Below are 13483 nucleotides of genomic sequence, written 5' to 3' on the forward strand. Positions count from 1 at the left end.
CAGCTACCGGAGAAGGAGAGTAAAACGATCATTGCTGATCCGCTACAACGGGATCGGCGGGCAGAGGCCCCGGCGGAGCACCGGCAAAGATGTCGCTACGGAGTTGCTGCAGTTCGTCCTCGGTCCTCACGACCACGAAGTCGTTGCGTGCGGCATCGGTAACGGTGGCTTCCGTCGGATCGATGGCTGGTTCCGGTGGTGGTCTCGTAACGCAGTCCTCCTGGTTGGTGCGCATGAAGAACGTCCGGGAGATCTTGTACTTATCCAGCACTCCATAGGCACGCTGTAGAACCGGGCCGGCTGGAAGCCGTTCGCGACCCATCAGCCAGGCGGACACTGGAATTGGATTGGAGAGTGGAACGTATCACCGTAAGGTTCCACTAGAATTGCAGCTTACAATCAGGAATGTTACCTGCGTGGCCAACCGGCCCAAACGAGCTGCAGGAGTAGAGCACCGCGAAGGAATCGTAATCCGTGTCGAGGACCATCACCGACGCGTTGTAGTTGTAGGGGAACGACGAGTACTCAATCTGGTACCGTCCATCCTTCACCTTGCTCCCCTTATCCATCACGCCCGAGATGATCCGCTCGACGCCATTGCTGTGGATGGCGGATTCACTTCATCCATACCCGTACATCCCGAACTTCAGACACACCGGATACTTACAATCGATTAGTGTACGCATTGCGGACGTAGATCTTCCCGTCGGCACGCTGTTCGTAGGTGACCGAAACGCACTTGGTGGCCACTTCCGTCACGGTGAAATATCGCTCGATCTCGTACCACGTGCCCAGGAAGCGCGTCCGATTGAACCGCACTATCGGCGAGTAGTCCGGGCAGGTACCGAAGCCGGGAATCTGTGCGCCGACAAGACCAAGGCCAGCCAACGCCAACAGGAACAAGAACTGCATTCTGCTGCCGATGAACGAACGATGTGTACGATCCGCGTTCCGGACACGGAATAATCTTCCGGTGTCGACGGGATGCTAGCTTTTATATTTGTTGCCGTCGGGACGCACCCAAGAATGGCCTCTTTCACGGGGTACACGGCGCGGCACCCATCAAAAGGACGGCTATGGGACGCGAACTAGTTGAGCCGAGGGGTCTCGGCTCAACAACGCACCCCTTCGGGGATGCTGGGGCTGTATTGTAACCTTTTCTTCTCCCGTTCCCCTGCGCTGTAGTCCCGTGTGGAATTGGGCCAACGTGATGTCGCACGCGTCGACGATCCAAGCGGTGGCCAAGTGCGCTATGCTGACGATGCCTCGATAATATGCTGATGCTGAGAGCGGGCTTTGATTGATCGGCGGCGAAACTGGATCGGAGGAGCGCCCGATGGTACGCCGGTGCGTGAGGTGCCCGGTGCCTGGTGAAATTAATAACTTCCTGCTGCGAGCGCGTCTTCGGATAACGGGGTTGGAATTGGAAAATGATAGTAATCAGAGAGCGCTCTCTGGTCGTCGTGGGGAGGATGAGTTTGATAACGTTTATGAAACGCGGTGGCTTGGACAATTAGAAAACAACACCATTAGATAAGTCCGCAATCGCTCTGTGGCAGATTTTCGTGAGGTAAAACTCTTTTTTGTTGCTTCCGGTGTAAAGTGTCGATCATACAGTTTTAAGTTTAGGTTCGTTTTAAAGCTGATATTTTACACTTAATGCTTTCACTGTTTTTTGTTTGTTTCATTCGTTTGTGAGTCACAGGGTGTTAAGTCACCATAGAGAAAATTCGGTACATTTTACATTTTTTACGACAATTTAAGCTAGGCCGCTGAAAATTTCCATGGTGTTTGTGGAACCGATACTCTAACAGCTAGTAACGTGTAATTTTGGTTTCTTTGACCTGTTATTTTTTTATTTTAAAGCCTAGGCAGACACCATCACGTCACGTCATCGAAAATTTCGATAAAATCACAGAAATAATCAAAGTTGATCAGCATGTTAATTTTCTTTTTTTAATTTGATTTTCATTTTTTCTATTTTTTTACATCATTCCCGAAGATGCCCGAATTCGGGAACTTTCCAGAGCGCCATCTATTGAGAAAAAAGTGAACCATTTCAAACCATTGGCTGGGTTCGTGTCTCCGGTGATTATACTCTTTTTCCAGCAGTGTCTTGGATAAGTTATTCTGCTCCCCATCTTTCGTCCTGCTCCTGCAGAAAGGCTCCATTTCGGTTGGGGAGCGACAGTAAGGGCGCCACTCACTAATACATAGGGACACGCACGCAACGAACAGTTGTAACAATTTACTGTGAGTCCGTTTACACCAAAAAGACCGCCGTGGAAGTCGTGTGTGCGTCGCGCGCCCAAAGATATCAAATTTCCCATCACGCGGACCGACGAGAAGGAAGGAAGGCACGCACTGCAGCAACAGTGGCCGCCCAGGACGAGTGGCCACGAAAACGGCCAACGACTCCGCGCGGTGGCTCCAGGGCTCAGTCGCTTTTTGGTAACGGTTAACGTAGGATCGTTCGCCACGCAGTCTGTCTGGAGCAGCCTATCTCTCCGGAAGGGAAGTTCGGGTAGGTCCACCCTCTGAGGGCACGACGGGGAGGTCGAGCCTTACCCTAGAGAGCCATGTGAGAGTTTCTAGTGATGATGATGATGATGGTTTTTTGTTGCGGATGGTCGAGAATTTGCGGTGAAGAAAGTTTACACGCAGCGCCAGCGATAGTGAAAGCGAAAGTATTGCCGATTAATGTTTAGAATGTTCCTTTACAAGACCTTCTGTGCTGTGCTCTGTTAGATTGGAACTCGTTGTGTCAGGTGTCAGGTTCGCTTTATTGCAACAGACAACGTAGATAGTTGGCCACCGAGCTATCGATTACAATGATTAGATTAGGGAGTGCGTTCGAATGTGATATCGATATGACGGAATGTAAATTTAGATTGCCTACGAACACAGTGCAAGGACCCAAGTGTAACCGTTAAGACTATCCGGTTATGGGCTCACAAATATGAGTTCAAAAAGTGAATAAAATCCACTATTCCCATCGGTGGAATCCATGTGCCAATGACCTGGTAGGTGACCTACTGGTCAGGGTAGGATCGCCCAGTGCAGGGTTCGAGACCGAGGATTACGGAACCACCGTAAGCGCCCATCGTCTCGCTGGGTCGTAATATGTAATATGAATCCTTAGGAATGGCACATGCAGACCAGCAGATTATCCTTCGGAGCACTCCAACTTGTGGCCGGTCGTTGGAGTAGAGTAAACCCTTTTCTGGACCCGCTTTTGGGGACTAAGGATGTAAGACGAGTGAGTCAATCTGGTCACGGATGGGTGAACCACTCTGTGATAATAAGGATGGCCAGGATGTCGACACGTGGGGCTAATTATGGTACCTATCATTGGATAATTCTTGTTTTAGCCAGGTATCCCAGGCTTCCGTGACGCACGCTTGGCTGATGCTGGCGGGTTAAATGGACCGTGCACGCGCCACCAACAATACCCGCCGGAAGGTCCCTGTGGGGTTACGCACTTTGTTGCTTTGGACAGGCGAGGCGCAGGGACACCGATGGGCGTGGAAGTGATGGGGCCTTTTTACGGGACAAGCTTAGGGCAAACTCCCGCCGGGAAACCGCTTGTCGTCGACTCGTCGTTGTCGCCGTTCGATTGATCGGAAATAGATTGGCCCGGCGGCTCGGCTCGTCCGACGACGTACTGTGGCTTCAGACGGCGGAATGGGAAGTGTGATAAAAGTTTTGCCACGTGGAAAACGGGCCACCCCTTCGCGCTGTTAATGAGATGTATTAATGTTGTCCCCGCAGCTCGGTGAGCGTGGGGATGACCGTGAGAGGACTGTCTGATTAGTTTGTAAACAAGGGCTGAAACGATTGGCCGACAACATCGATTGCTAATTGACACAACAAATCGATTTGTCCCATACGGTTTCCGATGATACCTATTTAACGCGCTGAATTGCTAAATGTCTTTTTTATAGAAATTAATTCAACAGTGAAACTCTACCATAAAGTGAAGCACACCAAACGCTGTCCAACCCACTGGAACAAGCTTAAAGTTAAGGTTACTGAACTGGTAAGTCTGGCAAAACTTTGCCCCTCAAGTCTTCTTGATTCCTTCACAATCATTTTAATCATAAACTTCTTGCCGACGAAACCCTGTACCCGATTTAGGGTCGGCCATAAATAATTGAATGCTTAATTTTGACACTTCAGACATGTCTTAGGTAAAGGTCGACCCACACACCCGCCCACAGAGCGTCCTCAGGACGTAAACAACTCAGGAAAACGCCTACCAGCCATCGGTAGCCTCTTTCTCCAGCAGCCAGGACACCCAGGAACCGCCGGCCTCAAAATTGCGTCCACGGTGTCACCGATCAAGATGCGGCTAAAGACCGCCCGGAAAAGTTTCCGGCGCCATAAATCAAGAACGGCGCTCGATTTTCCACAGCCCAGGTAACGTGTGCTGCCCGATGAACCTTAATGAGCCACCGCTTTTTTGGCGCATTTTCCCCCCCGGAAACACAGGATGGCTGGGTAGCGTGGGCCACGACGACCGACGACGACGAGCTGTGCTGTTCGGGTGATTCTGTGGACGGATGGAAGTAGATAAAAATCGCAATATGTTCCGCGGAACACTCGTTCGTGGGAAAATCGTTTGGGGTGAATAATTTGAACATCCATTGTCCGGGGCGTATGACAGGCCACCGGCCACCGATATTTATGAGCTGCCACCCGGGGCGGAGGCCACCGATTCCAGTGCAACCGGTGGCCGACGGTCCAATCGGTTTGATGCGAATGCTAATTCATGTGATGGTGGCACTACAGCGGCGGGCCCGTGGCGAATGGCGTGATGGAGTGGAAAATTAAAACCCAGACAGCCTTCGGATGGTATCTTCGGCGATCGGTTCTAGGCGACCCGTTCGCAGCAGCATACACCTTTGATGAGGCGATGCATTTTGGATGTACTTCGACAAAGTATTTAATTCTTCTTTTTGAAACAATTTCAATTTAACTGATAATACGTATAATGAACGAGACAATCATTCATCAGCATGCTCACCACGTGGTTGGCCCTAGACCACACCGGTCACTGAATTGCACTTACAATTGAGATAAATTAATGATTTTATTGGATAGACCGATGGAGGAGGACAGCGCTTGGGTTCGCGATAAGATAAGCGAAAAAATCGATATTTCTCACCCAACTCTATATTAGCATTTATGCAACACGCAGTAAGAGAGAATAGTTGCTACCCATATTGTACAGACGGTTGCGCAATCCGCTGTGTGGTTAGTTCCACCTCGAAGCTAATCCTGGCAAGGATCGAGAGACTCCCGGTGTGTAAACAACACCGACGACGATTAACGCAATCCTCCGTTCCAGGTCGGTGCAGAAAGTGCAACCAACCAGAACCACGGATTTTCTGCTGGATGTTGGCCTCAAATTGGATTTCGCAACTTACTCCCCGAGGTGGTGTCACCACCTCTCGGTGGCTGATTGTATGGCCGGGAAACTAATTTTCCTGTTCGGGTTCGGGTGGTCGAGTCGAGAACATGGCCGGTTTGTTCGAGGAGCCAGAAAAAGTTGGCCATTTGTTGAATCACATCAGACGGGAAACGTTCTTAAAAAAACGCAGACACGTTTTCGTTTCATCATAAACAAAAATCATAAAAATTTAGAACCACCCGATTGCGACCCACCGTGACCGATGAGTAAGCGCCGGCGCCGCGGTCATTTACATTTGTGGCTTAGCTCTTCTCTCGGACACGCACAAGCCGGCCGGTCACGGTGTGCCGGTTCGCAATGTGTGTCCTTCCTCTGGTCCGAAGCGACCAGGTAGCGCCAAAGTGAGTTGCCGACGATCACAACCTAACCTCCGACGGCCAGTTCGGTGTGTGCGCGATTAATATCGTACACAGCAAGTGCGCCGCCGCATTACGGACGAACACAGGAGCACGATCCGGATCCGCTCCGATCGGCCGCCTCAGTAACGTTCGTGGCGCACTTCGTAGCGCACGCGGTTTACGGTCGCGCGTTCCGCCAACTCTCGCGACCTGGCCGCGGTTCCGTCCGTTTCGCCCAAGCGGTTCCAGGTGTTCCCGGTGGACACTCGAAGCTGTGTGAGTTCAAACTGTGTTTCGTGTTTTTGTGTTTCGAACTTGTTGAAGGGACTTGTGGAATGACCCCATCAAAATCGAGGCGATGTGTCAAAAATACTGTTCCTTTTTTGAAGACTTCATCCCCGCACGTGTTTTCGGTGTTATCAACGATCCATTTTCATTGTTCACTCTCATCAGATCACATGATCGTCATAGTGTGTGCGTGCGTTAATCGATCGCCAGCCAGTACTCCGCTCTGACGGCGTGTATTTCTGTATTTATGCAACTTTTTCTCGTCGTTTTTGCTCCTGTCAAGTTTGGTGGGCGGCAAATTTTCGGTCACTTTTTATCTTCGGCACCGCAACACACCCGTCGCTTTTACAATACATTTAACGGGTGTGCTTTAGTCTTTTTTTTAAATTCCCGTTATTAATAGCAACGGGCGACCCGTTCGCTCCGACCATCGCTGGTTTGTAGTGGCCTTCAGTGCATGGTTTTGGTCTGGTTTTAGGGGACATTCGCGGACCGAAGACAGATCGCCGACGGCGATGATGGTGAAGGTCGGTCCGATTGGTCCGCTCCGGAGACGGTTCTTACGATCGAGTTTCTAGGTTAGGGTCAAATCGGCTAGCATCGCCCGGGTCTTCTTCTGTACGTCGATCCCCCTTACAACCTGTGCGCGACCAATAATAATTACAAACCTATAGTTATGGACCCAACCCTCCTGCAACAGGACCGTTTTGGAACCGGTTTCGCTTTCCTTCCCGTTCTGTTCGATCGTCTTCGGATCGGGGTGCCCAGTTAACGGCCCGAAAGTGGTACTATCCAGTTGGAACCGACAGGAAAAGAGAACTCGCAAGCGGAACGGCTAATTTGCTGTGAATAATCAAAACACAAACCCGAGCCTCGACGACGTGTCGGTAAAGACATTAAAAACCGTTGGCCGGTAATTAAAAACGAGCCTCACGTATTTTGTTCGCGACTGCAGAATTGCAGAAAACTCAACACATAAAACAGCGAAAAGAGGGGGTCCCGTGGGGTCCATAAAAAACGGACACATTACAGGCATCTGCCCCGTGCTTTCAAGTGTCAAGTGTGTCCTCGCCCCAAGCGCAAGAGGGCCTTCGTGACGAAGGTTCAATTGCCACCGGCGAGGAGCGTATCCTTGAGGCAACGAAAGTGAATCACGCTTTTTCAAGAGCCTGCCCATCGTAGGAAGATAAATTCACAAGATGTACCCGCGAAACGAAGCACAGGAAGTCGAGAGTGCCCTTCGCCCTTCCCATCCATCCATTTCCCGCTTATTGTTTGTTTATCAAATCGATGGGGGGACTGCCGCGAAATGCCGCAGAACTTGTTGTTGTTGGCGGGACCCATCAGGATGTCCTTCGCTGGCTTGGCAAATTCCGGCGCTCCGTTTCGCTGGCGTCGGTTGATGTGTATCGGACAAACTAGTAAACCGTGATATCGTAGCGATGAGTCGCGTCGCGAATTATGGCCACCTTTTCGTCCTTATTTTCGCAGGGGCTACGACTCTGTCTGCTATTTCTGTCCGCCCGTCGCCTGTCGGGATTTTGTTTAACTTCGTTACGGGCGTCGTCAACGAGTTCCGCCCGTCCGGGATTGGTTGTTTGTTTTCTTGGCTCCCTGGGTCTGTTGACCTGCTTAAGGCGAACCGTCTTGGTGGATCCTAGGCTCCTGGATGCGCCCTTGAAACGTTTCCATTTCGATTATCAGTGAGTCGTAGGATGTTCTTCCTTCGCTTTCGAAGGAAGGCCCTTTGGTTTTGCCCCTTATGATTCATCTCGGTGACGTTAGCGTAGCGTATCGAGCGCATATCGGGATCCCTTCTTCGGGTGGGGAATGTGTTCTACAGTGGTTTCTTCCCTTCTCCGTTCCGGTTCCGCCAGTGACGCCATGGACTTTCTAAGCAATCTGAACGTTTTCAAACGGCGTCGCAACACGTCCTCGACCGACTCGTCGTCGGCCGTGTCGTCGCCGGCGTCACCGCCCACCGCTACCCAGTCGTCGAGTTCGGGCGCCGGTACAGGACCCCAGGATGCCTCCACGCCCCGGCAGCGCCCGAAGCGCAAGAGTAGTAAACGCAAACGCATGATTTCCGTTGTCCCCATCAGCGAGGTTACCGAGGCATCGCTGGAACTATGGCGCACCCTGCCGTCCAAGATTCGCCACGACCCGAGCATGGTGTCCTTCCAGCAGGTCGAACTGGAGCACGCCCGGCTACACGGTAAGTACGCTCCGGGGCTTCCATTAATCCTGGTGACCCGTTGGGTCAGGAAAAAAAACTACTGGTGCATCCATCCAGTGATTAGGTTGCATAATGCGAACGATGCAATAAAGTGGGTCGGCCAAGTGTCACTTGCAGCCCACGCGGCAGGACGTTAGTTAACGATGCAAACGCCGATGGCCGATGGCTCGGTGTGGTCTCATTCTTTTCCCGCCCTCAGCGATATGGCGATGGTTCGTGAAGAACTTGTGCCAGTTATTCTTAACTTTTCCCATCCATCGCACCGGAGTAACCGTCCATGACAAAGAAGTCCTTCCCACATCGGAACGGTAATAGACTGCGCTCTCTAATGGGTATCAGATGGCAGTAATGATGGCCACCGATGCCCGCGCTCTTCCAGTCGCGCTGGTGGCGTGTTCGCTGTGGACAAATAGACCGGATGTGGTCTCGGCAACTCAGTTCATCTTTCGGATGGAGCCGGCGGTTCGGGGGCCGGGCGGAAGCGCAAATTGTGGCAGCTGATGAATGTAGAGCAAATGGCATTTGTCAGGGGCTCGAGTTACTCTCGAGGCACTAACGCTGCTGGGTGGTGGGAAATTGCATTTTCTTTCTGGGCCAGGGACCGGATAGACCCTAGGCGTGCCCAATTAGGGAACCAGAAGAAGGTTTAAAAACCATACCCTGTTCAATTATTCTTGCTTAAAGTTGATTTAAAAAAACCTGGGCCAGGCCCCCGTTCTTGGTGTTCTATTTTAAGCCTTCTTCGTCTCACTTGATCGTCCGTAACTAATCGGATCTATTAATTTGCACCACAACACGAACGCAAATTGAGGCACAAAGCCGGCAGTTGGACTTGGCTCGATGACGGGCCTAACCTGTGCCATTTCGTCGCGCGGCGTAAATCGGACCACAACGAAAAAACGACACACCGTTTCTTAATCGACCCCAATTGTCCGGCCATCCATCTCCGGCCACCGACCATCATCAGCCAGGGGCCAATTATGGCGTCCGGGCGCTTGAAGAAAGCGAAAGTTAGCCGGTTCGTGTGGTCCGCCCGGCTCCGAGTTCCGCGAATCTTTCGGTGGCCACGATGACATTTGGCCGACGTGATCTTTGGCAGCAGCGCCGCTCGCTTTATGATTGATCGCTTTCTTGCCGGACCTCATAGAGATCGCCGATTAGCTTCGACGGGACAGGACGGTTTGATATTTGAGCTGAGGATCGTGCGATTTGATTACTGCGTGCGGTGCACCCGTGGTTGGTGGTTGAACTTTTCAAACCCGATTTGCGGTCGAAGAGGTTGGCGATTATTAGGGTTTGATATTTGGACCCTGATTATACGTTAGAGTGATTGCCGGGTAGTGATTTGCCTCTTTCCTTCTTCGTGCAGGTGGCAGCAATGAGGACTCGTTCCCGGAAATGCAAGGAACGGAAGATGATCCGGGTGGCGACGACGACGGCGAAGATGACGACGACGAGGAGGGCGAAGAGGGTGACGAAGAGTACGAGAATGAGTTCATCACCATCAACGTCACGAACGAGGAGGGCCAAAACAAGGAAATTGGGCACGTGAAGGAAAAGAAGTGCGTACTGCCTCTTGGGTTGGGCTGTAATTTTCGAGAGTGTAACCTAACGAATTCCTAAACCCCCCCAAAAACCCGCAGGGAAATTCCGAAACCGCACGTGCACCATCTGGCCGGCCATTACATCGGCAACATTACGCCTCCGAAGCACGACGACATCAACGACACTGGGCAGAACGGGCATCTGGACGAGGATCACCCGTTTCGGAAGTACTCGAAAATTATCTGCCTCTTCATCACGTGGCTGCTGATTATGGCGTTCATGGTGGTGAAGGACGAGAAGCTGGTCGAACAGAAGCATCTGTCGATCTCGCCGGGCAAAACGAGGGCCTACATCCTGCCGCGTCTGCCGCAAAGTTCGCGCGTCAAGGTGACGCTGGAGGGCACGTTCCTGAGCGAACCGTACAGTAACATCACCGAGCACTATCTGACGGTGTACCTGCAGATGCTGACGTCGACACTCGAGGCGAATCTGAGTGAACCGTACGCATCGAGTTCGGCAAAGGTACTGTTATCGATCGTGGGCCATCCGGGGTTTGCAACTGAGATCTGTTCCCTTCCCTAGAACATCACTGAACCGTGGTACATCCCGATCGTACATCCGTATCTGTTCGACAGTGCGCCGATCGTGAAGGAGCAACGGCTGCTAGATATCGCCGACAGTAACTACGACGCACTGCACCAGACGAACGGCGGAGGTCTGGTGAGGTTGATGATCCGTAGCAACATCCAGGCCAGTATGCCGGTAGCGGTCCACTACGACCAGTCGCCGGTCAACCGGGACGTGGGCGTAATCTACGCCGCGTTCGTGCTGATCTTCCTGTACGTACTGATCATCTGGGAGATCGTGCACCGCACGTTTGCGGCCGTGATTGCGTCGACCCTGGCCATCTCCATTCTGGCGGCGCTCAACGATCGGCCCACGATGGAGGACATTGTCGGGTGGATTGACGTCGAGACGATTCTGCTGCTGTTCTCGATGATGATACTGGTTGCGATCCTGGCCGAGACCGGCATCTTCGACTACATTTCGGTGTACATCTACAAGGTGCGAAGAGAGTGACCCTTGGGTTGCCGAAGATCCCGTTAATCATGTTTATCATCATGTTTTTTTGCAGATTACCAACGGCAAGATTTGGAGCCTGATACACTGTTTGTGTCTGTGTACGGTTCTAATCTCTTCGTTTCTGGACAACGTAACCACGGTGCTTCTGATGGCACCCATCACCATACGGTAATGCTATGCTGCGAACCATACAGTCCACTTTAACTCATAAAAACCTGGTCATTTTGCAGGCTCTGTGAAGTGATGGACATGAACCCGGTGCCGATCCTGATGGCGATCACCGTGCATGCCAACATCGGCGGAACGACCACACCGGTCGGGGATCCACCAAACATTATCATCACCTCGAACCAGTACATTTTGAAACACGTGAGGACCTATCGGTGGTGGCGTAGTCTTCCGTAGTCTTCTCACCTCCGTCTCCACCTGATCCTTGTAGGGAGTAACCTTTCTCAACTTCACCGCTCACATGCTGGTCGGGGTGATCATCGTGGTTATCACCACCAACATCCACCTGCGGATCATCTACAAGAACATCAACCACCTGCGCATGCACGAACCGAAGGAGCTGAAGGAACTGCGACGTAACATCAAGGTGTGGGAACGGGCGGCGGGCAAGATACCACCGTACTCGAAGGACGCCAATCTGGTCCGGGAAACGCTCATGAAAAAGGTGAAGCTGCTGCGCCACCAGTACAAGAAGAAGATGACGAAGGGTACGGTCCCGGAGGACATTTATCGGTCGACGCTGGAAGAGCTGCAACGGGAGCACCCGATCAAGAACCGACCGCTGCTGATCAAGTCTGGTGTGGTGTGCATCTTCATCGTGTCACTGTTTTTCCTCGAGTCCATCCCGGAACTGCGCCGCCTATCGTCCGGCTGGGCGGCCCTTCTCGGTGTCGTGCTGCTGCTGATCATTTCCGACAAGAACGATATGGACGCGATCCTGTCGAGGGTCGAGTGGCCAACGCTGCTGTTCTTTGCCGCCATGTTCACGCTGATGGAAGCGGTCGAGCGGATGGGGCTGATTGATTGGATTGGCCACGCGACCGAAACGATCATTCTGTCCGTGTCGGAGGATCTACGTCTGGCGGTGGCGATCATCATAATTCTATGGATTTCGGCGCTCACTTCGGCATTCGTCGATTCGATCCCGGTGACGGCAATGATGGTGAAGATCGTGGTGGCCCTCTCGGAGAAGGCGTATCTGGGGTTGCCCCTGCAACCGATGGTGTGGGCACTGGCTTTCGGTCCGTGTCTCGGTGGCAACGGTACACTGGTCGGGGCTTCGGCCAACGTCATCTGCGCCGGTATCGCGGAACAGCACGGTTATCGCTACAGCTTCATGGATTACTTCAAGTGAGTAGCGGCTGGATTGGGTTGTAGTGCCATCTCAACTCACCGAATGTTGGTTCTTCTTCTACAGACTCGGTTTCCCGATCATGCTGGTCAGCGTAGTCGTCACCACGGGCTACCTGATTATGGCGCACGTTGTCTTCGCCTGGCACTAGGGCGACAGTGGCGCACCCCTGCCGACGGGCCGGTCGTCAAATTAATGTTGTTCTATGCTGTGTATGATTGTTACGCAAAATTCAGCCGAATAACGGCGGAGGACACCATCTCCCTAGACGCCACCGCCAAGCCCGCGGTGGCTTTAAGCATTAGCGCCAGCGCACTCTCGCTAAAGTACACGTTTTTAGGGACCTGTTACCGACTTAACATGATTCAAAATCAAAATTCTGGCAATCTGATGGTTGCCCAAGTGTTTAGCGATTGGCCAACAATATTTTCCATCAAAAGAGAAAACGGGAAAACATTTAGCGCATTAAGGGATTGTTCGTGTTTTCGATTGACTTTAGTTTTGTTTTTGCGAGAAAGAGAAATGGAAAAGGAAATGTGTTCACATTTTAAGCTGGGAATAAACGACGGCCAAGATGTAGCGATTGAGTGTCTGCGGGCGGTTTATTTAAGTTAGCTGCCAGGTCTTCAAAAAGGTGTGAAAATGGTGGCTAATGGAGCATAATGAGGCGTAATTCGGGATGCCCTTTCGCAAAAGATGTGACGTCAAACCGCACCGTAGCTGGCGAGTAAGTGCAATGGTTCGTTGAAGGATTGACCTCCTAGCGTACGCTGTTTACGTTGGCCAGCCGATCTGAAACGAATTATGTTTAGTTTGGGGGGCCAGTCTCAATAGACAGTGGGTCGTGCGCCAAATCGGTTTACAGGTAGTGAGTGAATTATTGGCATCCCGAGCCCCGAGAGCACACAAATATTGACTCCGGTTCTCGTTTCTTCGCACATCGGGTGTTGATTTGTTTTCCGCGCGGAAAATCGAGCCAAATCACCGTCCTTTTCGCGCACGCCAAGAACCAGACCCAGCAACGCCATCTGCTGGAATTAATCGAAACGGGACTATAATTAGAGCATTTTCTTTTTTCCTTTTCGGAAAAACGTGTACTGGAAAGTGGAAGCGGAAAGCACTGTTTTCCAGTCACTCACCAATACAGCAACGGGCCTGGC

At 51.8% G+C, this 13483-nt stretch overlaps 2 protein-coding genes across 3 annotated transcripts; one reads left to right on the top strand and one right to left on the bottom strand.

Moving 5' to 3' along the window:
- Positions 1 to 28: 28 nt before the first annotated feature.
- Positions 29 to 912, bottom strand: LOC131208063 (lopap-like). Its single transcript, XM_058200708.1, has 3 exons — positions 668 to 912; positions 413 to 600; positions 29 to 336 (listed from the first exon to the last, which is right to left on the bottom strand). Exons 1-3 carry the CDS (start codon positions 910 to 912, stop codon positions 29 to 31), a joined length of 741 nt encoding a protein of 246 aa, XP_058056691.1.
- Positions 913 to 4376: 3464 nt separating this feature from the next.
- On the top strand, positions 4377 to 12887 carry LOC131212877 (P protein-like). 2 transcript variants are annotated; one of them, XM_058206941.1, is made up of 9 exons: positions 4377 to 4419; positions 8202 to 8314; positions 9705 to 9897; positions 9979 to 10402; positions 10463 to 10945; positions 11016 to 11131; positions 11194 to 11332; positions 11403 to 12322; positions 12390 to 12887. In XM_058206941.1, the coding sequence occupies exons 2-9, from the start codon at positions 8269 to 8271 to the stop codon at positions 12472 to 12474; spliced, it is 2406 nt and encodes an 801-aa protein (XP_058062924.1). In that variant the 5' UTR covers positions 4377 to 4419; positions 8202 to 8268; the 3' UTR covers positions 12475 to 12887. The 2 variants fall into 2 exon arrangements, with proteins under 2 accessions (XP_058062924.1, XP_058062923.1); XM_058206940.1 differs by lacking the exon at positions 4377 to 4419 and adding an exon at positions 6018 to 6087 and having other exon boundaries at positions 7977 to 8314.
- Positions 12888 to 13483: the final 596 nt, after the last annotated feature.

This window comes from Anopheles bellator, chromosome 2, assembly GCF_943735745.2.
Source record: "Anopheles bellator chromosome 2, idAnoBellAS_SP24_06.2, whole genome shotgun sequence".
NCBI classification, from domain to species: Eukaryota; Metazoa; Arthropoda; class Insecta; order Diptera; family Culicidae; genus Anopheles; species Anopheles bellator.